The 27,815-nt window shown below is 35.9% G+C and overlaps 1 protein-coding gene across 1 annotated transcript in view; it reads right to left on the bottom strand.

Annotated features, from left to right (window-relative positions):
- LOC150076462 (protein disulfide-isomerase-like) overlaps positions 1–27,815 on the bottom strand; it is a 249,734-nt gene that overhangs the window by 108,867 nt on the left and 113,052 nt on the right. Inside the window, exons 5-6 of the mRNA XM_090387796.1 lie at positions 25,598–25,723; positions 2,271–2,471 (exon numbers count right to left, since the gene is read on the bottom strand). Of these exons, the coding sequence (XP_090243922.1) occupies positions 2,271–2,471; positions 25,598–25,723 (327 nt within the window). The remainder of the gene's footprint in view (positions 1–2,270; positions 2,472–25,597; positions 25,724–27,815) is intronic.

Here is a 27,815-nt window from a genome sequence, read left to right as displayed (position 1 = left end):
AAGTAATTTCCTCTACATTCAATACACCTCTCCATCCTCCGAAACCAATCTTTAAACCAGTTCTGCCAAGTTTCACTAGGGAGTAAAGCACACTCGTTGTCCCAAGCCCGTAGAAGGTCCTCATCACTGGAAAACCGCCTCCCTTTTAGCTTCATTTTCACATGCGGGAACAGTGCAAAGTCGCAGGGAGCAAGGTCTGAACTGTAGGGAGGGTGCTCGAGAAGTTTCAGTCCTGTCGTGGTCAAATATTCGGTGCAGGCTTTGGCGCGGTGAGCTGGAGCATTTTCGTGATGGAGGTACCAGGTGTCCATTCTTGACTTTGGCCGCAGGTTCTTCATAGATCCAATGACTTTAGGCAGGCATTGTTCAGTATACCACTTAGCTGTGACTGTCTTCTGCGTGTCCAAAACAACACGTTCCACAATTCCACTCGATTTGAAAAATACAGCTATCATTTTCTTCTTTACAGATCGGGATTTTCTGACAATTACGGGTGTGTCGTCATCATCAAAGACCCAAACTTTGTTTTGAGCCTTGGTCGGCAGATCGTAATAGTACAGCCAAGTCTCGTCACCTGTCACGATGTTGTTCACATACCGAGATTGTCCCTTATCAAACTTTTTTAACATCCCCCGGCACCAAGTCACACGTCGTGTCATCTGCTCTTCAGTCAGTTGATGCGGCACCCAGAGAGAACAAAGTTTCTTCACGTGCAAATGATCTTGCAGAATCGAACGAATTGCTGGTGCATTTAGGCCCAAAGTATCCTCTATCTGTTGGTAGGTCACTCGCCTGTTTTCGTCAAGCATTTTCCTCACAGCAGTAACGTTTTCCTCCGTAACTGACATTCGTGGCCTTCCCGGCCTCTCAGAATCCTCCAGAGTGAAATTTCCCCTTTGGAATTCTCTATACCACCTGAATATCGTTGTACGATGTGGACAATCATCATCTAGTGCAAGAGTTATTTCTTCTAAGCACTGGTCTATGGTTAAACCACGCACGAAATTATACCGCAAAACTGTCCTTATCTCATTTCGTGACCACGATGCCATCGCAAGCACTTTACACTCTCACTACTAATGAATAACTGAGCCCATCGACTTGGCGCGGCGGCTACTATGCACGTATGAACATGTCTCAACATGCAGCAACAAGCAGCTTCCTGTGATTCATTGTTGCGTCATATTGCAAAACTTTCCTAGTACCCTTTGTATATACAGTTGATTCCGGCTATTTGGGACACATTGGGACCAGTGCATTTTGGTCCAATTAAGTGGCTGCCCCAATTATGCGAAGTTTCACGTAAATAGTTAAAAATACAGCTTTACGACTGATTTTCTTTACAATGGACTAGCCATAGTAAAGTACCGTTTACTATACAATACGTAGTAAGTGCTGGTCATTGCGATCACGTTTGTGAATTAAAGTTTAATTCTATTAAACAGCGATTCTAGTTAGCAAAAATAAGAGGAATATTATCCACAGGCTATAAAAGTAAAGTATACTGTATTTAGTACAAATTTACACTTTATTACGTTACCAATTAAAAAATTAAATGATACCTGAAAATCGGAGGAATATTTTCCACAGGTTAGCAAAATAAAAATAAATTTACGTTTACGTGCATAACTTAATAAGTACTGTAATATGTACATACTAGCTGACATTTCTGTTCACTGACATTTGTGGGTGGAGGATAAAATTTAAAACAGTAAAAAAGATAAGCAATCAATAACAAAGAACACAGCACACTCAAATTGCTAGTAACACAATATGCGCAAGTGAGAACGGAGAAAGAATCTTAAAAAATAGGAATGAAGAGCAGATTCTGAAAATAAATTTTTTTATATGATTGAAGCACTAACAGAAAAGCCCAATGAACAGGGGACTGCTAACTGTTTTATGGCTGTGACCTCCAGAAATCCAACTGAACCACGTGATATGGTCTGAGATAATCATAGGGTAATCTTGAGTGCTGCGGTCTCCTGCCCAGATTAAATGGCAGGTTGTCCCAATTAAGCGAAGTAAACCCTGGCTATTTTCTCGATTGGGTTCTGTTCTTTAAGATTTGTCCAAAATAAATGGCTGCTCCGATTAACGGGTGGCCCAAATAAGCGGAATCCACTCTATTTGTGTAAGTAAGAGTTCAATCCTCTGGGATAATAGTTTTTGTTCTAAGATATCTAGTCAAAGGCAAATAAAGACAGACAAAGCATTTTTTAAATTATGCTAACACATGTGACTGTGATAGAGTAAGTTTGATTTCCTACCTTTATTTTGCCACTTAATACTCCATTTACAAAGTTACGTATATTTTCTTCTGTTATTTCAGTTGTTTCTGGTTTGAATTTTGTCATTTCCTCCTCCAACCTAATTAGCCTCATATCAGGTGTATCTGCTTTTTTAAGTCCAAAGAACTCAATAATTCTTTCATGGTCCTCATCATCAATATTGATTGTAACAAATAATACCTGAAAATATTTTATTTTCAAATTCATATAACCTTAAACAAAGATCACTATATTTTACTGCCTAAAAGAACTATTACTGAAAATTAATAGATAATCATTATGTGATTTAATATTCTTAAGGAGACAAATTATATAAGCATAAGTAGAACATGCAAACAAATGATCAAACATTATTCAACTGTGCTCTCAGCTGTACCAAAAGCACTATTTCAGATTACAGTAGCTAATATGTAATCCCTGCTTTATGTAAGTTTGTGGAGGAATTAATTGCATAAAACTTTGGCATTGCCTCAACATTACAAAAAACATTTTGAAATTAAAGTATTTCAATGAAAAAATAATATTTAAAAAAAATAATAAAAAAAATTTCTATTAATTCTAGCTGTGTTTATGTAACAAATATTATAAATATGAAATCATTAATAACCTTTCCCCAAGGTTCCTGTGATATTCACTACAAGAAAATTTTGCATGACCGAAATACAAATACAGGTGCCCCCTCATTTAACACTGATAATTTGTTCCCGGAAAAAGAGATCACTAGGTGAATCAGTGCTAAGTGAGCACCATAAGGTAACATATGTATTTGCGAGTTGCAGTCTATGCCATAGGATATTTCCTAATCAATAATAAACAGTGGTGAAAAGATGCACAAATGTCGGTCAAAATATTTAATATTCAAAAATTTGTAAATATAAAATATTCTATATTACATACGTAATTTAGCCTGACGTAGCCAAGTGCACAAATGCAGTAGCACGTGCTCTTTGAGCGGACTGGGATTCAAGCCCGTGACTGCTAAATGCGATTAGCATTTGTATTGTAAACCCCACTGACCTGATGGTCGTGCCTGAGTATAAACAAGAACTTTTTTTTTTTGTACAGGTAACCCTCGTATAGCACTGTAGTTAGGTTCCTATAAAATGTAGTGTTGTGTAAAACCGCGTTATACGGGACTAAGAAAAAGTACAAAAGGGGTGGTTGGGGCTACGCTCCAAAAGCCAACAAATACCCTATTTCATTAATAAAATGTTAACAAAACTAACAAAAATACACTATTCTAGATTTCATGTATGAATTTCTGCTGTCTTTAAAAAATTAATAATCTGGTTTTGTTTGATAAATCTTTGTGAATTTCACTGTATGGAACTAAACATTTTTGAAGCTCCCTTTTGAACTTTGGGCTCCTTTCATTCAAGAACCTGCATTCAAAAAATAAGATTCTAATTGCTCAGCTAACTTTATGCCTTCCCATATGCTTTTTAGTGTAAAATTTAGAAGTTTAGAATTTATCTGCGCTATCATCCTCTGAATTGATTTTGATTTGCTTTTACCTCCGATGCCATTTCCACCAAATCCGCTTCACCAGCCTTTTTTTCTAACAGAAATTCTTGAACGTCTTCAGTGATTATATCCCTTTTTTTTTTTCTTCATTTTTTAAGGAGCATCAGTGACTAAGGTCATATTGCTCCATGTACACTGTCTGTAAATTGCATGTCCTGAGGTAAATTTTGTTTTTGTGGATGAAAAACCCTGAGTTTCTGGGAGAAAAAACCATGCTACCTTTGTCTGAGCCTGACTAACTCAGCCACATTGTGAAAAAGACACATAAAAATGTCCCCCGTCATCGACAGGTTTCGAACTCAGGTGTTATACACCTGGTGTGGGGGAGGAGGATGATTCTATCAACTATGCTACCCATAAGGGCTTCAGTAGTCATATCATCAAAACCTTCACCTCCCTACCGACGAAGCAAGTTCTACTATTGCACTGATTCTGTTTTCTGCCGGTTCAACCATATTTCCTGAATGAACTGACTCTGGCCATACATTTTTCCACACGCATTTAACATTGACAGTTTTACTTCTTTGAGCGATAAAGCTATGATCTGATACAGTCTACAATTTGGAAATGTTTTCATGCCTCCATTACTACAACAGATTTGGAATCATTTTTTTCCAAAATCCATTGTAACGATTTTCTGATGTAATGAGTTTTAAAGGTGGATATAATGCCTTGATCTAAGGGCTGAATGAAAGAAGTTGTATTAACCTAGTACAACTGTAGCGCTAGAAACATAACTTTGATGTTTGGATGACTAAAATCTTTTGGATGGCCTGGTGTGCTATCCAATAGTAATAAAAAACTTTGAAATCTAGATTTTTCCGTAAGTTCAATAGCACAGAACATAACACAGGGATTTCCCAACCAAATAAAATACAGGAATTTCTCAATAATTTTTTTTTTTTGACTAGAGTCAAGAGCAGGGTTTTCCCCACACAAAAGCTCAAAAATACTGTTATGTGAGGTTTACTGAAATTCTCTAACCGTGTTGTGCGAGGATTTCTGCAATTTTTCAACCACATTAGAGCAAAACCGTGTTGTAGAAGTAGTGTGTTATATGGGGGTTGCCTGTATATAATTATGTGGAAGTAACTACATTACATATCACAATTAAACTTAAAATGCCAAATAAAATCATGAATTTAACGATAGTGAAATTATAGTAGTCTTATAATACCGTGACAAACTGACTAAAAAAATTGAATGGCAAATGCCTAAAAAACGGTACTCACCTTGTATAAATCTTCAGCCACCATTTACCAATAAATTTATTGCAGAGTTATACAAGGTAAGTACCGTTTTTTTTAGGCATTTGCCATTCAATTTTTTTAATCATGAATTTATTAATCTGATGGCCCTGGGTTGTCAAATTTTTGCATCTTTATACTGAAAATTGTGGTGATTTTGGGGTGTACTTTGTCCCTCTTTCTCTCATAGAAAATCATGTAGGAATTCATTTCTTTCTTTAAATTTCTTATTAGCTTGGAACTTCGTTCCATGTCAGGGTCGTTCTCCCAGAAATAATCACACATTTTTCAAAGTGTTCAAAAGCTTCACTAAGTCCTTTTGCATTCAGCAACTTTATCAGTAGGATCTTGATCATCTTTTCCCTCAATTGTACTCTTGTTCTTTTGTCATTTCCATGAGTTCTTCATAAATAGGCCATCCCTGTCATTGTCGATCATCTCTAGTACATAGTCATCATCAATTTTGTCCAATTCTGCTTCTTTTCCAAGCTCAACAATTTGGGTTTAATATTCTAAACTGAATCATAAGGTTCTTGGGAATCCTTTATGCAATCCTTCCAAACACTCCTCCACACTCCATTCATGATTTTCTGAGTCACTTCAATCTCAGACACCTGAAATGTTGTAGGTGGCAGTTTTAGTGTTGTGGGAATTCCAAAACTCCATTAGGCTCAGCATTTTCACCAGTATTGATGGCTTTAATAGCTTGGGAAAAGGTGTTCCTTATGTAGTAAGCTTTAAATGTAGCAATAACACCAAGGTGTTATTGCTACATTTCCTCCAAACCCTAAATTTCTGATCCATTGGTTGGATCAGAAATTTAGGATTTGGAGGATTGTAAAAATTTTTATATGATTGAGTCTTTAAGCTCTCTTTGCTTAGATGTCCTGGCATGCTTTCCATGATCAGAATTGCTTTGTAATCAAGGTTATTTTTCGCACAATATCTTTCCACTGAGAGACAGAAGAATTCAGAGTACCAATCAACCAAAAGAGGCGTGGTACCCAAGTTTTTTTAAGGCTTCCAAATTACAGGTAGGTTTGATTTAGTGAAGCCTTTAAGAGCCTTTGGATTTTCCGAATGGTAAACTAAAAGGGGTTTTAATTTAAAATCCTCAGCAATGTTACCACCCAGCAATAAAGTCAACCAATCCTTCACCGCTATGGAGCCTGGCATGTTTTTTTTCTTCTTTCAATATGAAATTTCTTTTATTGTTTCATCTATATTCCCTCTTCAATAATTTTAACAATTTTCTTTTTTGAAAGTTTCAGCTACTTGATCTGCATTTGCAGCTTCTCCCTGGATTGCTATGTTGTGTAGGTTACAGCACTTTTTAAACCTGTCAAACCAGCCATTACTAGCGTTAAGTGGTTCCACATTTTTTTGAGGTGTGTTTTCTTCAGATCTTCGCCTGAGGCGGGATTCGAACCCACGACCTTTGGGTTGCCAGGCAGGCACTTTACCCACTCAGCTAGCCCGGTCGGCGATAAACTTAATGCAACACTTGAGTTTATTTTATCGCAATTAGTTTTATTGCAGCACTCGCCGCGCATGCATTAAATTAATCGCAAACGATCTTCATATGTATGCCGTAATAGCATCACACGTATGTGGCCGACGCAGCTTCTCAAGAAATAAAGTAACCTACTGGGCCACATTGGCCACATATGCAACATAAAAAAACTTATTTTTATATTAAAACGACAACACTGACATTACAATATTTATTTTAGAATTACTAATCAAATTATTTGCTAAATATTTTTGGTCCCTGGGGAATTTTTTCTTAAACTAGCTCGGCAGTCAACATGTTAAAGGTAGGATGAGGTGGTTAGCTGTTGGGTAAACTGTATGTGCTAAAATAACCACTGGTGGTCCGGCAAACTCACTAATTTGGCACCCCCAGGTCCCAATGCTGCCGGATTAGTGATGGTCGACCTGTATTACTAATACATGCCATTGTGATGAAAGGCAATTGGCTGGCATAAACGATATTACAGCCCCATAGGCTGCCTCAGCTTACAAAGTGAAAAACAAAATAAACAGGCAAAAAAAAAAAAAAAAACAGGACACAAGATTAAAGACATTAAGAAAGTACCAAAATGTAACAACTACTAATCCTCAACTCGTGAGTCAATAAGACTGAATATCTTCCCGTAGGCCGGTTCATATGTATTACGGCATACATATGAAGGTTGCGTCATGCATGTTATGATGGACAAAATAGTACTGCAAATATCATATGAAGTCATCTTTTTTAAAATGGATCCTTAAGGCAAATGTAATTGTTAATAAGTGTGCCAGATTGCTTACTTAATTATATCTAGATTCTAAAATGTTGGTTTTTTTTTTTTTTTTTTTTTTTTTTTTGTAAAATGTTCTGGATTATAAATTTTCAAATTTTATAGAATTTAGAGCACGATGAAAAAAAAATCACACAGAGAAAGTTATGTTATGTTGTTATTTTAGGAGCATTAGCAACTAAGGCCATATTGCTCCGGGGATATGCGGTGGTCATTCCCTTACCTTTCCGCATCCTCCGTATTTGGTGGTCACGGGCTCGAACCCCGGTTTAATCAAGAAGCATGTGCTACGCACTGCCGCTCCTTCCCACCTGGCTACGCAGGCGCCACACAGAGAAAGTCTTAAATGTGTGATACAGTCTTGTAATGTACAGACTATAGCTATTATATTCAGAAGTTTACAAACCAGTTAGATAAATTTAGTGTGTTTGTGTGTGTGCGCGCACGCACGCACGCACACACACACTATGGGTGTTTAGTAGCACTACTCTGCAGCTATAGTGCACTTGTTCATGGGAATGTGTTAGAAAATAATTAAGTGAAACCACTTTATTTTCATTTCAGAGAACAGAATTTCTTAATGTTTGCCTTCTTATTGATAATATCATTGATTTTTGGAGATTAGCCTGAGAACTAAGGACTGAAGTTGTGCTCTCAATCAGAATATATTTAACTGTTAAATATTTTGAACAGTTTTCTTAAATTATAAGAGAAAACCTCATACCTTTTTAGTAGAACCGTTAATCTCTCAACACTCAATCACGAATGATTATAATATGAACCTACCCCACGTGCATAGTCATAAATCATCATGCCTTCAATTCTCATATCATGCCAGGCGAATTGGAAAGAATTACGGAAACATGGCAGCCAAAAAACCAACCAACATCACATGCCACCATGAGAATTGAAAAACCATTGTTGCAAAAACCTAAAAACCACGAAACAAATAAATATTCATTAATTCACACAAAATTTAAACTTTAAAACCGTTTTATAACTTCTTTTAAGAAACCAACTTATTCAGTTTGTTACCGTGTTCACAAGAAGTACAAAAGTGATTCGCAAATGATATCCCTGCCAGTTTTATATAAAATTAACAACACCTAACACGAGATTATTTATATAGACCACCAGGTATGAATTACTGTTCATGCATGCACGTAAGCGTCCACCAGTCCAAAATATTATAAGATCTGCGTATATTACGAGTCGACATTTAATCTCATTTCTAATGTTTTGCAATTAATAATTTAAAACATTCACGCTGTTTATTAAGAACTTTCAATTCATTAAAAAGGAACACATGTCCATCTATGATTGAACTCAGAGGCACCTGTCCTACCTGCCCTAACTTTGGGCAGCAGATGCCACATGCTGCTGTATCCTTACCGAAAGTAAATTTTGGGGTCGAGCCAATATAAGCAGAATTGCTCCACAAGAAATATTGTAAACAATATTGCGAGCTTCCACAGTAGGAACTACATACGCCCTATGTTTCAAGACGGCATGGAACTCATGGGTTGTGCAACAATCTTAAATTCAGCGTTCTTAAATATGTTAATAAATTGTCTATACCAATGCTGTATATACGGAACTTTAAAAAAATGTTTATCTGTCTTGTCATTTGTTGTACTCGTCTGCAATTTATATTTCGCCTGTTGACTAATCTGCATAATGGTACCTAACGAATAACCCCTATTTAAAAATCTTTTTGTCAGTTCTGTAAGCTCATCCAATAAGGATTCTTGAGTAGAGCTGTATCTATATGCATTATGAAACTGATTAAAAATAATGCTCTTTTTATACGTGAAAGGATGGTAGCTCGAATGGTGCAAAATTTTTCAAATTGTCCCAGTACACAAAGGGGATCAAAAGGTGGCATGAGTAATTAAGGACCTGTTAGTTTAACTTCTGTTGTGGGAAAAATAATGGAGTTGCTGGTTAAAGAAGCACTGAAAGATCATCTAGACAAGATTGCAGTCATAGATCAGACACAGCATGGGTTTGTTAAAGGGAAGTCTTGTCTAACCAATTTGATTGGATACTATGATGTGGTCATAAAAGAACTGGATGCAAAAAATAATTCTGATATCACATACTTGGATTTTAGGAAAGCTTTCGATACAGTTGCACATGGAAGACTAATGTGCAAATTGGAACAGAATGGCATTAAGGGCAAGTTGCTGCTATGGATAAAGGGATGGTTGTGGTTGAGTGGGAGAAGACAGAGTGGTAATCAATGGATACTGTTTTTAGTGGACTAATGTTATTAGCGGAGTCCCCAAGGTTCGGTGTTGGGCCCATTGTTGTTTTCTGTATTTATCAATGACATTGAAAGGTGGCAATTGAAGTTTAACATTGACAAATGTAAAGTACTGCATACGGGTAGCAGTAACCTCAGTGGAACGTACCAATTGTGTGGTACTACACTCAGAGCTGTGGAGAAAGAAAGACCTGGGGGTTATTGTGCATTCAGATATGAAATTTTCTGAGCTATGCAGACAGGCTGCAAGAGTAGCTCATGGTGCCTTGTCAGTGATATACAGGAATTTTTGCTAGTAGGGATAAGTGGGTGATTACACCCCTTTGTATAAGGAAATGGTCAAGCCACACCTTGAGTACGGCATACAGATCTGGAGGGCTCATTTTAGGAAGAATGTAAAGCTGCCAGAATGGACACAGAGGAGAGCAACAAGATTGGTAAATGGAAAAAAAGGGTTTCTGTTACCAAGAAAGGCTTAAGTTCTGCAAATTGTAAAGTCTGGAAACTAGGTGCCTTAAAGGTGCCTAGTCTGGTGGTGTATTTGAAGGTGTATCAAATCTGATTAGTCAGATTAGATACACCTTTTGAGATTGAGGTGTATAAGGCCTTGAATGGTTTGAACAAGTTCAATGCTGATGGGATACTTCCTCTTGCTCAGATTTTTCACCTGAGGGGACAAATTCAAACTAAGGAAATACAGTTGTAGAATAGATGTGTGGAAATTTGCCTTTAGCCAGCAGGTGGTTGATTGTTGGAACAAAGTTCCATCTGTCGTAGTGGAGGTTGACAACTTAAATAAGTTCAAGGCAGAACTAGACAAGCATTTGGAGTGAAAAGATGGGAAAAATGGGAAGGTTTTTTTTTTTTTTGCTGATGCTATATAAGCTTGCTTTCTTGCATCATATGCAGTGGTGAGCTATAGTGGGCTCGCGAGAGCCCATTGTTGAAACGATCATTTATGTTACAAATTAAATCCTGAATTCAATTATTGAGTATCCAGAGCCGGGAACTAGGGTGGGGTGAGAGGTACTCGCCTGCAGCATTTTAAGGGCGCATTCGACCAGTTATGTATTTTAAAATTGCTTCGTTTTTGATTTAATTATAGTCGGTTTAACGAACTTCTTTATAGCTAATTTATTTTTCGCTTCCTCTTGGTAATTACATGTTTAAAATAGTTTCCATAGAACAGAGGAAATTTCCATATAACAAACGGATTATGAGAGACTTAACTTTGTACGCACTGTTCCCACCTCTGACCTTTAGGCAATTAGAATTAAGGTGTTAAAGGGATACTGTTGAGCAATATCAGTGGTGCCCATAAAACCAATGCAGCTACCTGCCCCACATACTGAGATTCCCGCTAGGATATGCTTTACATAGCCAGTCAGAAGATTAACGCATAATCCTGAGACGGATAATAGCCTCTGGTCAACCTGTGTTGTGGTTCGCCTTTATTCCGGCAAGCAGTCACTTGTTTTTCGGAGAAGTGAGTGAACCACGCCTTCCGGTAAATATTTCCTGTCTAAGTTTACATGGTCACAGTAGCTGAATATATGAGTGGTTCTGACAGTTTGGAGAGTATTCAAAGAACTAGTGACGGTAGCAATGTCTTGGAGGGGGGGGGGTGCAGAAATTAGGGCACCTGAGATATTAAATAAATTTTCTGAAGATGAAACGTTGATAGATTTTGAAACAGCATCGAGGCCTTCACTGTGAAGGAAATGTTTCAAAATATAAGGGCGTACATAAGTTTTTTTGGCGGTGTTCAAAAAATATTACTTTTTTTTTCTGGTTCTGCTAGTTGCTGGGAAATTTTATGAATGCTTTGAAGATCAACTAATTTAGGGTTACCAGATCTAGAATTCAAAAACTAGGGCATTTTTAGTTTTAGAAACGAGGATATTTTAAAAATTATATTTATTATTAAAAAACTGCGATACTTGTTTATCGTTACTGACAATCATTTTCAGTAAGTTTGGATTACAACGAAAGTAATTATAAAATGTTTTACAATCCATTTTCAAATTATAAGTAACCAATAAAATACTGTTTACAGTTATTTGTTTCCATTTTATTTCTAATGTCACTCCATTGATTTAACAAAAATACACTCTCTATGTTCCTATTGTGGGCAAAAATAGAAAATGTATATTGAGCAATTTTTAAAAGCTCTGAACATAATTCGGTACTCTTGCATTGATTAAAATATTCAGCTGACTTTCTATTGGCTAATAAATTTCCCCAATTATCATCTTTCTTTTTCTCAAAAACAAGTTCCTTAAAATTCATAAATTGGTCAAATAATCTACTATCATCAATTTTCAAATAGACAAATGAAGTTTAGTCCACGTGTGTAATTTGGGGATAATAAAAAGGTAAAATTTTAATATAGTTCACTTAATGCAACCAGCGCATTATTTTTATTTATTCTGTTGTATTTGTATTTTGTGTTTTTGTATGGGTGGCTTCTAGAACAATGTTCATCTCTGCCTCGTTGCTTTGTTCAGTTTTTACAGACTCTGTCAAGGTAAGGCCAGTGTGTGTCATGTATGAAAAAAAGAAGAAAAAAGGTGCCAGTTGAACGGGATAATGGAAGAGGGGGTAAGAGAGAAAAAATACATATATAAAATAAGTTTTTCATCCCGCATGGGACAAACTGATAGGACATGAAAATTTTGTCTGTGAGCTTATGTGTGTTCTGCATGTAGTGTAGTGTTTTGGCCTTTTGGTTACCAAGACACTGCGATTACCTGGACAACTGCTTCCAGGTAATCGTCCCCAGCCCTGGGAAGCAAGACCTTCCTTACTATCTGCTAGCCCTCCTTCCTGGGGAACGAGTTTCCCAGAGAGGATAAGAAAATAAGTGCAAAGTGAAGATGGGGAAGAAGAGGACTTGCCCGGCCCAGGGGAGCCCCAATCCAGGATAATTGTTAGAGAGGGGAAAAAAAAAAAAAAAAAAAAAAAAAAATATATATATATATATATAATTAAAAATAATAATTATTAAAATAAATAAAAATAAAAGAGAGAGAGAAGGTTTGCTGGCCAGGTCTGGGGAGCCCCAGCAGAGGGCAGAGTGCAAGATTTAGTCTGTTGTGTGGACCGAAGGTGCAACGCACAGAACATTTAATGAACATTCATTTTATGATGAAATGATTTTTTTTAAATTACAAAAAAATAGGACGCAAGTGTAAAATCCGCGAGGACGCCCTAAAAACCAGGACATGTCCTCGGAAATGAGGACGTCTAGTAGCCCTACAACCAATTTTAAACACACACACCAACCGTTTATGACTGATTGAATAATGAAATAAAATAAAATAAAATAAAATGATAAAAAAGACTGTAAAATAATATTTACAAAAAACTGAAATATAACAAAAATAAAATAAGTAAATAAGTTAAAATACATTAAAATATAAATATAAAAGCGATAAAAACACTATTAGAGCTTTCGGAGGTGTCTACCTCCTTCCTCAGTAATAGTGAGACTTAAGCGACACATCCTTAAGTACCAGGTTCACGGCACACGTGGATGACCAGGCGCATACTCAGCATTCCTTTCACTTGTACCAGAACCGGAAGTGGTCTGGAGATGTGGAAAATTAAAACGTTTATCTCTGGCCAAAACCACCGCCTCAAAAAGGGGGTGAAGCCTAACTCCCCTGTCTCTGTTCATGCTATTGTTACCAGAGGATCCAATCCACAGACTTTCCAGCCACTTGCGGTCCCAGAATCTATGTGCCCGGTCAAGGATGACAGCGTTGTTGGGGGAGATCTGGTGTTGTTTTTCCCAATAGTGCTCGGCAATGGTGGATTTATTGAGCTCTGCAGTCCGTATCGCTTGTGAATGCTCCCCCAGACGGTCCTTGAGACGCCGTCCTGTCTCCCCCACGTAACATTCCCCACAATCCGGGCATGTGATCTCATATACGACCCCACTACTAGAATCCCTAGTAATGGGGTCTTTGACCTGTGACACTACTGTGTGCAACCTCCGGCCCGGAAGCTGCACACAGCGCGTCTGAAAGTCGCGAAGCATCCTCGCAATGCAATCTGACAGGCCCGGATAGTAGGGAACATATACTGTGGTAAGCGGTACAGGCGGAACTACCTGATTGGGCTCTTCCTCTCTGTTGTATTCATCAATGACCCTCTGGGGGTAACCGCACCTCATAAGATCTGTCGTGGTTTGCCTAATTTCCTTCTCTTCCTCCTCAGGGGTACTGCAATGTGTTCTCAACCTACCCAAAAGTGCTCTGGCCACACTATTTTTATGTTGAACAGTCTGTGCCGTCCTATAATGTGTGTACTGGCCCCTACACATTGGTTTCCTATAAACCTTAGTTCTAAGTCTGGGGCCTTCCCTATATACCATTATGTCCAGAAATGGGAGGGTACCATCTGTTTCTACCTCCGAGGTGAATTTTATAAAGCGGGAGAAACCATTGAGAAACGAGACCACATCTTCCTCTCTCCCCTTCTTTACAATAGTAAACGTGTCATCAATATATCGTTTCCACTTACGCATAGGGAACTCCAATCTTGCGAAAACCCTATTCTCAAATTCCTCCATAGCCAGATTTGCAACAATAGCGCTGATTGGAGAACCCATGGCTGTACCGTGAACCTGTTTATACATGACTCCTTGGAAAACCAAGGTTGTACTAGAAAGACATAATTCAACAGCACCACATATATCTTCTATGTTTAGGTGGGATCTAGCACTTAAGGTATTATCCTTTTGTAAAGCCAACCTCACACATTCTACCCCATGTGCTATGGGGATACACGTAAATAATGATATAACATCTAATGACGACATCATCTCGTCCTCCCCTATTTCTTGACTCCTTACAAAGTTCAAATTCCACACTGTCTCCAATGACCAACGCGGATCGCCCCACAACCGGGGAAATCAGCTGCGCCAGATATTTTGATAAAGCATACGTAGGGCTACCAATGAAGGAAACTATGGGCCGTAATGGAACATTCTCCTTGTGTGTCTTAGGTAACCCATAAAATCTGGGCAGTCGACACCCTGTTGCATGCATGGACCAATACTTGTCCTTTGGAATCTTTTCCATTCTTAGCCAGGAAAGTAGCATCTTATTTACACACTGTTCTAAGCTAGCCAAGGGGTTTCTGTGGATAATCTTATAAGTACCACTATCACCTAATAAGTCTAACACTTTCTTGTGGTAATCTTCTTTGTTTAATACCACCATTGATCTGCCTTTATCTGCTGGTAGGATTATGATATCTTCGTCCCGTTTAAGTTCTTCTAGTGCTTTCTTCTGTTTCGGGGTAAGATTTGGAGCAACCGTTTTTGCTTGGCCCAGGATGGCGACAGCTTTAACACGAATTTGATTAGCAATATGTTCAGGTAATTTGCTAATTGCCCTCTCAATACCCATAGATGTTTCGGTAATTGGAGGTTTAGGGGGTAGCAATGCAAACTTAGGTCCAACAGCCAATAGTCTCTCTTGTTCTTGGGTTAACGATTTGCCACTTAAATTCTGAATAAAGTTGGAATGGTCGCTATCCCTAAATACAGTGGATTGCTCCTCTAATAACGTGTGAAACTTCCTAATATGTCTCTGTTTATATGAATAGGTAATCCTATTCGTCCTCTCCAAAACTAACCTCTTTACACCTATCAGGTGTAGGGGGGACAATCTACTACTAATATCACCTAATGCTATATCAATCAATCTCCTACTATGTCTCAAGTCATCGTGAAGTTTCTGAATCCATATATTCAAAACCTTCTTTTGATACCATGTGATAATCCTGGACAAACGGGCATCTTTAAATGGTGCCTTGATCCTAAATCCATGTGGCATAAGATTATGATCCCTGCAACGGTAGGCAAACCTTAAGTGCTGTTGCTGTTTGGACTCAGCTATGCTGTATCTTTGGAACCTTCGGATGTGCCGCAAAACTGTATGGCCATAAACATTAACTATATCTGCAATAAGGCCTCTGAGGTTGGGATTATTCATACTACCAATTTTAAACACACACACCAACCGTTTATGACTGATTGAATAATGAAATAAAATAAAATAAAATAAAATGATAAAAAAGACTAAAATAATATTTACAAAAAACTGAAATATAACAAAAATAAAATAAGTAAATAAGTTAAAATACATTAAAATATAAAAACGATAAAAAAGACGATAAAAACACTATTAGAGCTTTCGGAGGTGTCTACCTCCTTCCTCAGTAATAGTGAGACTTAAGCGACACATCCTTAAATACCAGGTTCATGGCACATGTGGATGACCAGGTGCATACTCAGCATTCCTTTCACTTGTACCAGAACCGGAAGGGGTCTGGAGACGTGAAAAATTAAAACGTTTATCTCTGGCCAAAACCACCGCCTCAAAAAGGGGGGGGGGGTGAAGCCTAACTCCCCTGTCTCTGTTTATGCTATTGCTACCAGAGGATTGTTACGTGGGGGAGACAGGACGGCATCTCAAGGACTGTCTGGGGGAGCATTCACAAGCGATACGGACTGCAGAGCTCAATAAATCCACCATTGCCGAGCACTATTGGGAAAAACAACACCAGATCTCCCCCAACAACGCTGTCATCCTTGACCGGGCGCATAGATTCTGGGACCGCAAGTGGCTGGAAAGTCTGTGGATTGGATCCTCTGGTAACAATAGCATGAACAGAGACAGGGGAGTTAGGCTTCACCCCCTTTTTGAGGCGGTGGTTTTGGCCAGAGATAAATGTTTTAATTTTCCACGTCTCCAGACCACTTCCGGTTCTGGTACAAGTGAAAGGAATGCTGAGTATGCACCTGGTCATCCACGTGTGCCATGAACCTGGTACTTAAGGATGTGTCGCTTAAGTCCTCCTATTACTGAGGAAGGAGGTAGACACCTCCGAAAGCTCTAATAGTGTTTTTATCTTCTTTTTTTATCGCTTTTATATTTATATTTTAATGTATTTTAACTTATTTACTTATTTTATTTTTGTTATATTTCAGTTTTTTGTAAATAATTAAAAAAGATTTTTGTAAATATTATTTTACAGTCTTTTTTATCATTTTATTTTATTTTATTTTATTTCATTATTCAATCAGTCATAAACGGTTGGTGTGTGTGTTTAAAATTGGTAGTATGAATAATCACAACCTCAGAGGCCTTATTGCAGATATAATAGCCCTACACTTAAAGGACATACAGACAGAAGATAGTCGTCCAAAGAACGAGCTATAAAATCTTTGTTCTTACAGATAAGAACGCTTATTAATATTGAAGATATGTCGGCAAATGCGGAAACTATCAGTATTGCTCAAAGTCTGCTTGTACAAACAGACTATCCATTTTTATGCAGATTGACTAAATGGAATAAAATTCTTCATAACATTAACAGTGTAAATAAAGCATTGCAAGCTAAAGCTTTGTGTACAATTAATAAGCAGACTGATAAAACATCAAAGAAATAGGGGAAAATTAATTTCAAGTTATTTTTGGATATGTTGTTACCACAGCAGAAAAAACAGGTATGCCAGCTACATTTCCACAAGAAAGAAAGAAAAATGTCACTTTTCAAATTTGCCGACGGTTTCAACTTATCTGCAGAATAAAAAATTTTGTATTGAAATTAAATACGTTTTGGATGTTCTTGTCAATGACTTCAACACTAGTTTTGAAAAACTGAATACTATTTCTTCAGAATTTGATTTTCTATTTCGTACTTCACTCGCATTAATTAATATATCTGACTTTGCAGAAGGCTGCTTCCGACCTTGCATTAAAACCCAATAAAGATTTAAATACGTCAGATATTTCAACAGAAATTCAAAGTTTCAAAAATCATGTTTTATCAATTCTGCGGGATATAAAATCTGCAACCCCCTTTAAACTTCTCTGAATCATTCATGAGTATTGTCTAATAAAATGTTATCCAAACAGAAATAGTGTTAAGATTTTTCTTACCCTGCCTGTAAAAGGTCCTTTATAGTGAAAGGTCCTTTGGCAAACTTAAATGGATTAAAAATCACCTTAGATGAATAAATGGACAAGAACGACTAACCAACATATCAATCATATCCATTGAAAATCACGTTGCACAAAACATAAACTATGATAACATTGTTGATGATTTTGCTTCGGCAAAAGCGAAAAAAATTCCATTAAAAATACATCATCATTGCATATTTTTAGTTTACGTTATTATTTTCAAAGTATTCTATATTATATTTCGCAATATTTTGTTTCTATGATTTTATTCTAGATATATAAATGTAAACTATATGATATCTGTGGGTTTTTTTTTTTATTTCTTTGTAGTTATATGTACATATTTTCTTTGTATAGGACAATTTTTTTGTAGATAAAAACAAGTATTTGTAAGTTTCTTTTTATTTGATATTTTGTTTTATTATAATCATTGTATTATTTTATTAATAAATATATGCAAATTATAGATCGTTTCAGCAGTAATTTTTATAAATTCATGAAGATTGACGACCTACATATAATGGGGGCGTACTTATGACTTTTCCACAGGCATAGGATTGCCTAACGAGTGAGTAGATTTGCGAACAGACAACACTGAAATGTCACTCAGCATGCTGTTTCATGTAACCAATCCGAACGGTTGGCTTAAGCCATGTGGTAGGGATAAGTGAGCAATTGAAATAAGCTGATTTGTGTATGAGGTAGGATAGAGAAAGTAATTAGATGAGTTTCTGTGCCGGAGAGAAATGTATTGAGTATTATCAAGTATTTATTAAAATCTATAATTTTAAATCTAATTTTTAAATAATAACACTTTTTTAAATTTATTAGCCACGAAAAGACAGTCCAATTTATTAATTTTTTTTGGAAATGACAAAAAAAATAAATCTGCTTCTACAGATTCTGCCAGTGTAATGGAGAAAATTGATTTTCATAGTGAAGTTATTTCTTCAAATAATTCTACGAATAGAAACATTGATAACGAGGATATTATAAATGATCAATACGCTAGTTATGAAGCAGAACAGCAACTACCCGATTGTTGGAATGAGAAGCAAGCAATTTTTTTTAAAAAACTCAGTACAAGTGGCTATACATCCAAAATGGAAAATTAGATTGTTCTGTTTGTGCTAAGTATAAAAACTAAGGTGTTGAACAAGAAAAACATTGTCGTGGTTCAAAAGAGTGGATGGAAATTAAGGTACAGCCGAATGGAAAGAATAAAAATAGTAGACAGGTATCTTTGCGCAAAAAACTATCCATTCACGATGAGTCAATGGCACATAAAAAATTCTTAAAAACAAACCAAGAATAACAAAAGGCATGTACTTCCAAATGTCATTGACAAACTGAATGATAAAGAAATTCAAACCACCGCCAAAATTTTTAATTCAGTGTACAGTCTTGTAAAAAGAAATCGGCCAATGTCTGACTTACCAGCTGAATTGGAATTACAGAGTAAAAATGGCATTGATAAGGAGTTTCGTTGCATTCCAGATTTTCGGGCATTAGAATCGCTGAACATATTTCAAATGAAATAAAAAAGGAAATCTTTAGAAAAATAATAGAAAAGAATGCCAAAATCTGCATAATAAGCGATGAGTCGACAACATTATCCAAACAAAGTGTCTTAATTCTTTACCTACGTGTTGAACTTGCTGAGCCTTGTATGATTTTTATAGATCTTATTGAATTAGAACAGACAACCACTGAATATGCATACATGCCAGCGTAATTACAGCTTTAAACAGCTATGGTTTTCCAAAAATTATTTAAAAGAAAATCTTATTGGATTTTGTTCCAATGGTGCTAGTGTAATGTTGGGGAAAAAGTCCGGTGTTTCAACAGGACTTTTACAACAATTCCCAAACATCATTATTTGGCATTGCCTGGCTCATCGTTTGAAATTAGCATTAGATGATTCTATAAAAAATATAAAAGAAGTTAATCATTTTGAAATATTTCTAGATAAACTGTATGCATTATATCACCAATCTCCAAAAAACTAGCGTGATTTAGTAGTAATAGTAGTAGTGGCATGTGATGCAAGAAAGCAAGTGTGGAGCTTAAGCAGCATCAGCCAAAAAAAAAAAAAAAACACACACCATTCCCTCCAAATGCCTGTCCAGTTCCTCCTTAAATTTATTCAACCTATCAACTTCCACAACGACAGATGGAAGTTTGTTCCAGCAATTAACCACCCGCTGGCTAAAGGCAAATTTCTGCACATTTATTCTACATCTGTCCTTTCTTAATTTGAATTTATGCCCCCCTAGGTTCGTAATCTGAACAAGTGGAAGAATCCCATCAGAATTCAGCGTGCTCAACCCAATCATTTGAGGACGATTGCTAAAGAACTTGATGTGGAAATTATAAAATTATAAAGATCGGTCGTGTGTGTTTGGGCCACAATGGGCAGCTTGTAGCTTGCGGACAGCAATTGTGGTTTGGAGGAATCATCCTGCTTTGTGCAAACATTTTGCATCAGAAGTTAAATATTCTGGATTATTAAACCGACTTTTAAATCTTGAATTTCTTAAAGATTTAGCACTAATGATCAACATCCTGCAGGAGCTCCCTTACCTTTCAGAAGCTTTACAAATTCGCAGCATCACAATAGTAAAAGCAGATAAATTAATTATTCGAACTATCAATGCTATTGATAATTTGAAAAATTCGGAAGGAACTTATGAAACTAAAATTGAGAGCATATTGAAGTCGAAAGAATTTGAAGGAATCAAAATCGAAAGTGAGAACACATTTAAAAAATTACCTTGTGACATATTATTAAACTACATTGTTTATCCTTAAAGGATCGGTTATTAATGCAACAGAGCAATTTTAAATTAAACAAAGAAAACAATGTTATCATTGACGATGAGGAATTGAAAGAAATTTTAAACGTATGCTCCCCGGAAACATGGAATATGGAAGAACTTTCCTCTCCTTGGCAAGAGGGTGAAAAACGAATAAGAAATTCAAGTTTTATAATAAAATATGAAATAAAAATTAATGATTTCAGAGATTTTGTCGAAGACAGTTTATGTTTAAATTCCAGTGAAATTCCCTTATCAATTAAAAAAGCCAGAAAAATCCTTGAAACCATTGCAATTAGCAATGCTGAAGCTGAGCGAGCTTTCAGCATAACGAATAACATTGTGACAATAAAAAGAACATCTTTGACAATTAAACACGTTGCAGATATGATGACCATAAATCTAAATGGAAAATCATTGCTTCAATTTGATCCAGATCGTTACGTCAAATCATTCCTCCGTAATCATCGCTCAGCTATTGAGCAAAGCAGAAGATTGGCAACAAATATTAATAGAGAAGTACATTCTATATGGCAGTTTTTGGAATAAATTTTTCTTCTATATTTGTTTAACAATTTTTTTCAGGTAAGCTGTGATTTTTTTGTACCTTTCCTAGAATTAGTTTGTGTTTTTTTAATGTAATAATTGTTTTTATATTCTAGAAAGTTTTGTGATTCTTTATGTTATGGGAAATATTGTACGCTATTTTTTTATTCGCAATATTAAAATTTTATCATGAAAAAAAAAAAAAAAAAGTGCGTGCGTGCGTGCATGCTTGTTGGAAGTTTGAAACTTTTTTAGAATCTTTTGAAATGTTTACTTTTCGACATGTTGAATTAGAAATTTTTTCGGTCAATTTTTTTTTTTTTTTTTTTTTAATCAAATACGGTTGAATCAAATGACTCAACGGAAGTGACGCCATCCGTGGATTCCACCAGAGGTGCTTCCCGGAAACGCCTCTGGTGGAATCCGCAGATGACGTCACTTCCGTGACTGATCAAATTTACTGGGCAGAAAGTCGGAAAAACTGAGCCCATTGTTAAAATATTCACAGCTAACCACTGATCATATGCCTCTACTACTGCTAATCCTGTGGCAAAATTTGACTCTGAGAACCTCAGAATATGCTTCCTTATTCATAGTTGTTCCATAAGACACAAAATAAGTAACAAGAATGTCTTTTATGTCTGAAAATGCCAGTTGTTTGTTAGCCAAACGAGAAGCTTGAAATTTCTTACATCTTGGTGAATCAGAATGCTTCCACTCACCCGACTGTTGTTTTGTCACTGGATCATAGTGAAAAATCCAAGTTTCATCAGAAGTCACTATTCAATTTAAGACGTTTTGATCTTGTGTTTCTAAATGAGCAAGCATTTCTTTGCACAAGTGTACTCTTCGCTGTTTTTATTTTGGAATCTGAATGAAAGACACATTATACCAGATAATTCATGAAGTGTAATTGCATGTCTTCATCCAAGATTTTCTGGGCTTTTGCAATTTGCTCAAGAATTGTGTTGAGGTGGAAGGTTGATCAGATCTTGAGTCATATGCAATGGACTCATGACATTCACTGAAATGCTTGTGCCATTTAAATATCGTCGTCCTACCATACACTTCATTTTCTCTAACTGTTTCTGATGCATTTAAGCTGGCTGACGCAATAATGAATCGCATATCACTGTTTAATCTGTATGTAGTAGTAGTAATAGAGGCATGTGATGCAAGAAAGCAAGCATATGAACTTATGCAGCATCAGCCAAAAAATGTCCGACATGATACTTGCTTCAAAATGATTGTCAGTGATGTGGCTTAAAAAAAAAAAAACCCTCTCATTATGCAACACTAGCTCGACAAGTACTGGCATGCACCTGCAGTCTGTTGAGTAGAAACCATGGAGAGCACCGCTAAAGGCAGTTATGGAAAGCTTGCGTGGTAAACAAAATCTTGCACCAGTCCGCAAATTAAATGATCACATTTCGTATATTTATTAATGGTATTGATAAAGGCATTTAAAAGTTTGTATATGATACAAAAGGTTGGAAGGATAGTTAATCACAGTAATCAGGGAATGCTTCTGCAACACAATCTAGAAAAAGACAAATATTGATAAATGCAAGGTTTACTGCTCCCCATACTTCGTATGGAGAGCAGTAAACAGAGATTAACAGAGCAGTAATGAACCCAGATTGACACACCAGCATGCGCATACCACAGTCAGGGCAATGGAGAATGAAAAGACTTGAATACCAAATGTGAACAATTGCACACACTTAAACAACGCTGAAAATTGTTCAAGAAAGACACTATTGCAAAACAACTTAAACTTAATGGCATTTTAACATTAACATCATTCCTCGTCAAAGCAAAGCACTTTAGGTTCAATCTGAACATATACATGCAAACTAATGGGTTACCTGTGGCATGATGAATTTTGCCCACTCTTTCAGATGTCCCACAGAAAATCTTATTCTGAACCATCTCCTACTGAGTATAAAACTATTCATCCATTATGCAGAATGTCTTTGTAATCTCTGACAAAGACTATCAACAATCCATTCCAGCAGTTCAACTTAGCACATAATAGTTTAAAGAATACCTTGGAGCTTGAAACCAAAGACACTGCTAATTTTTTTAAACTTGAACAACTAGAGCCTATTATCACTGAGATGGCATTCAAAAATCAGCCAACATATCCATTCACTCTCTTACACTCCTTTAGGTGATTCTGCTTTGATCATGAAGAAGATAAAATCCATTTATTAGTTATTTATATATGAAGCCTTAGCCATTGCACGTTTTGACAGCACGTACAGGGTTACTAATATTTTTAACAAAGTTATTAGCTAATTTTTCACAAATGAAAATTAACCAAAAAATTAAGCATGTCAAATGCTACAGCTGTTATTTCCAAATGGTGCATCACTCACACTCACACACACACCATGAAAACTAATCATTTCAAAACTAAGTTTCCTTTTGATAACTATTTTAACCAACTGACAATGCTGTACCAAAGTCCAATGTCAGACTTTGGTTTTTCTTTCTATTTCTTTGCAGTTGTTAATGTAGTTTAGTTCAACAATGAAAAAACACTCAGGAGAAGTGCACTTTTCCATAAGGGGATTCAAGAGTTTTTTTATTTATTTATTATTTTTTATTAGTATTCTTTCATGTAATTTGTCTTTCCAATACTTTCAATGAATTAACCATACAGTTATGGAGGCAAGTTTTGATACTGCTATCATAAGCATGGCAAACCTTCGAGACTTGCAGCTAATACTATATATTTCTTTTATAGGGTGAAAGGAGTATAATGCCAAGCCAATTTGTTGCAAAGACCAAGTTTATTCTGCTGGAAGCATTAAGATCATTCTATTAAGCAGAGCTATAAATAAGATGGGGTAAGCAGGGCACTCTACTCAAGTGCATCAAAACAACCAAGATGTAGAAAATAAAAAATATTAAATAATGATGAGAGGTGGCAAATGAGGTTTAACATTGACAAATGTAAAGTACTACATATGGGAAGCAGCAATCCCAGAGTGACGTATCAACTCTGTGGTACTACACTGACAGTGGTAGAGAACAAAAAGGACCTGGGGGTAATTGTGCAGGCAGATATGAAGTTTTCTGAGCAGTGCAGACTGTCTGCAAGAGTAGCTCATTCCTGTATATCATTGACAAGTGTCTTGTCAATGATATACAGGAATTTTTCTAGACGGGATAAGGAGGTGATTATCCCTTTGTATAAGGCAATGGTCAGGCCCCACCTTGAGTACTGTATACAGGTCTGAAGGCATCATTTTAAGAAGGATGTAGAGCTGTTGGAATGAGTACAGAGAAGGGCAACAAGATTAGTGAATGGAACAAAAGGTTGATCTTATGAAGGAAGGCTTAAATTTTGCAAATTACAGTGTCTGGAGAATATGCACCTGCGAGGTGATCTGATTGAAGTGTATAAAGCCTTGAATAGTTTGAGCATGCTCAATGCTGATGGAATTCTTCCTCTTGCTCAGAATAATCACCTGAGAGGGCATAAATTCAAATTGAGGAAAGACCGATGTAGGATAGATATGCAGAAGTTTGCCTTTAGCCAGTGGGTAGTTGGTTGGTGGAACAGACTTCCATCCCTTGTTATGGAAGTTGATAGCCTAAATAAATTTAAGGCTGAGCTGGACAGGTATTTGGAACGAATGGAGGGGTGAAATGGGAGCGGGTTTTTTTTTTTTTTTTGCTGCTGCTGCATAAGTTTGCTTTCTTGCATCATATGCCTCTACTAATGCTAACTTGGCAATAGCTCAGTTTGATGATTAGGTAGATTCTTACCAGATCTCTACACTGAAGTCTTATGACCATTTTGAGAATACCAAAATTTTCTATATATTTCTGTACATATTCAGGCTATCATACGTGTAAACTGCTTTTATTCCAGACTGGTCTGCATGTGCGTGGAAGGGAAAGTCCCTATACTACTGCATAAAACCAGTAAATAATAGCTCAGAGCAAAAATGTCTTTACAAAGAATTGCTTTGGTGCACTTTGTGCACTGAAGTGGCATCATTTTATTACTATTATTGTTTTTTGACAATTTAACAACATTAAAATAAAACAAAATTTATATCATAATGATAAGAGGACCACAAGAGATGTTTTTTTCAATACCACTTTGTCATTGTTTCAGCTTTATTTGAAACCAATGGAGCAAATGAAGAAAATCTCTACATCTGCAACGTGCATCAAATAGACAATCCTAATTTTAATTACCTAACTTCCCATTTAACCAAATTGAAGGTGATCACTATTAAAAGAAATAGGTATTATTCTAATTTCAAACTGAGCAGTTCCCAATGCTATAAGTTACTGGTCATCATCATTATCAGTTTTAATTAATAGATATCATGCTGATTAGGAAATGCAACTAAATTGAAGTTCAGAATTTGCTTGTCTTTAATAAATGGTCATCATTAGCTAAATTGAGGGTGTTTCATCATATTGTTGTAAAGATCGTTACATAATTGCAAATAATCATTTTAAATTATGCAATGCAAAAATTAAAATAAATAAAACAGTCAAATCATATTGTTGTAAAGATCGTTACATAATTGCAAATAATCATTTTAAATTATGCAATGCAAAAATTAAAATAAATAAAACAGTCAATTGTCTACCTTTGATCGGAAATCCTTTGCAACTTTTCCAAACGTTTCAACTAGTTTCTCATAGTTGGGACTCGACTTGCTAATGAATAACATGTTATGGCTTTTCACATCACCACCAAAAATCTTTTGTGCAGTCTGTAAATAAAGTTTTGTTAGCCTTAATAGCTAGAATACTCAAAAAATTAAAAATAGAATTTATTTAGCTATCATTTGATTCTTTTATAATTTTTAGAATGAACTTTTAAGTTTTCATGTTTCCTGCAGAAATATCCATTAATGAAATTAAAACTATTTGTATAAAATTCAATACCATAAATATATTACTTTGAAGAAAGTTTTATTTCTAGTAGGTTAAGGAATATAAATCTTGATATTTTCTCAATCTGTAAATTCAGGCTCATGCTGTTGTTAGAGAGAAGTATGATCATTTATGCAGTTCTTAGATGAATAAACTAGAACTAATTACCATAACTGACAGTTATACAGGGAACCTGAAAAATAATGAAATAATGGGGGGGGGGGGGAGAATCAACTTTTTTTTTAATGAAAACCTCAAAAGGTACCAAACCTATAGTACTTAGTAGTTAGATAGTATGAATCAGAGCTGTAATACTCAATACATTCTATGTTGATATTAATATTTGTAAAATAATAAGAGTTTACCTCAATATAGTACGTAGAACATTTCCGTATGATACTCTCCAGAAATTAAAACGAAAAAAATCAAATTTTTTCGTTTTAATTTCTGGAGAGTATCATATGGAAGTGTTCCATGTACTATAGTATTTATACTATAGTAAAAGTAAACTCCTCAATATATACTATATATTGAGGAGTTTACCTCAATATATAGTATATATTTAAACTTCTTTTATTATTTTACAAAGTACTTAGTAGTGTGTATGGGTTAATGTTTGAAAAGATGAAAGAAGATACTGTTGATATTAAACTTAATTTTTGTACATCAAAATTTTCCAGTTATTCCAGAAAATGGAAGTTGAAAGGATAAATGAGGAAGACAATAAGCTGGTTCTGTGAGCTTGAAGTTGGACAGTACATGGATCTTGACTGGTTGCAGCATGCGTTTGGACTGGTTTGGAAGAGGTGGAATTACAGACCAATTCAAAAAAAAATTGTCCATAGAAGTATCTATAGAAAAGGAAAGCAGCAGAAACAGAATGTCTATGAGAGAGAGAGACTTGGTAACAGATGGGTCCTTAATTAACCTAACTGTCCTGAATGTTTTGGGGCCACCACCCTGTGATGTGGGAACAACATTCTGTGGTCAGGCAGATTTGAGATTTATATAGAATGAGCAGTTGTTTAGAAGAAAAGTTAAAGGCAAGAGCAAAAGAGAAAACCCAGTTTTTTAGATGAAGTGGAAGCAAAATGTGTGATGTGCTAATGCCAAAAAAAAAAAAAAAAAAAAAAAATAGAAGTTACAGTAATTCCTAGTGGATATATATGTCATCTTGTGTAGAAATCTGAGCATCATCAGAGATAAGCATAGCTGCAGTATAACCCTTAAGACGGAACTTAGTTTTAGAAGGACTGAAATTAACCTAGTTATCTTTGCCCCAATGGAGAACCCGGAAATCGGCATTAAGGAACTGGTAGTGGATACTTGAGAAGTTCAAGCTGTTTGTGCCGGGCAAGGTTCCTCAAACCAGAAGGTGGAATGCAATGAGCTATCATCAGCAAAACTCTGGATGAGATTTCTACTCAGCAGTAGAAGTTCACTAATATATAAAAAGGAATGAGTCAGAGAAAGAATTGAACCTAGGGGAATACTGGCAATCAGAGAGAAAACTGGATATCCAATTACAAAAGTTGTCATTCCATAAGATGGAAGCTTATTTAGATCTGCACAATGGATACCGTACACCTTTTTATAATGAAATAAATATATAAACTTAAAAAAAAAAAGCTTCAGTAACTTAAACCCAAATTACATAGCACCCCTGAAATGTTTTTGCAGCATCCTAAGGTGCCGTGGCACCAAGGTTGAAAACCACTGGTTTAGGTAAAGGATATGATTTTAAGGAGGAGTGTGAAATAAAGGATTTCATTCCTACAAGAATAATTTCACTAACATGATCTGAGCAAACATTCACATCAGAATATTTAAAACAGTAATCCAAAGAAGGAAAAGAAATCTTGCAGATCATCCCATTTTGTATTTTTATAATGCCAAACAACAAAAGGCTGAGAAAGCAGAAGAGAAAAG

This window comes from Mastigoproctus giganteus, chromosome 13, assembly GCF_048544385.1.
Source record: "Mastigoproctus giganteus isolate SK-2022 chromosome 13, ASM4854438v1, whole genome shotgun sequence".
Classification (NCBI taxonomy): Eukaryota; Metazoa; Arthropoda; class Arachnida; order Uropygi; family Thelyphonidae; genus Mastigoproctus; species Mastigoproctus giganteus.
The sequence above is the reverse complement of the archived record's forward strand: the minus strand, read 5'-3'. Positions and strand labels throughout refer to the sequence as shown.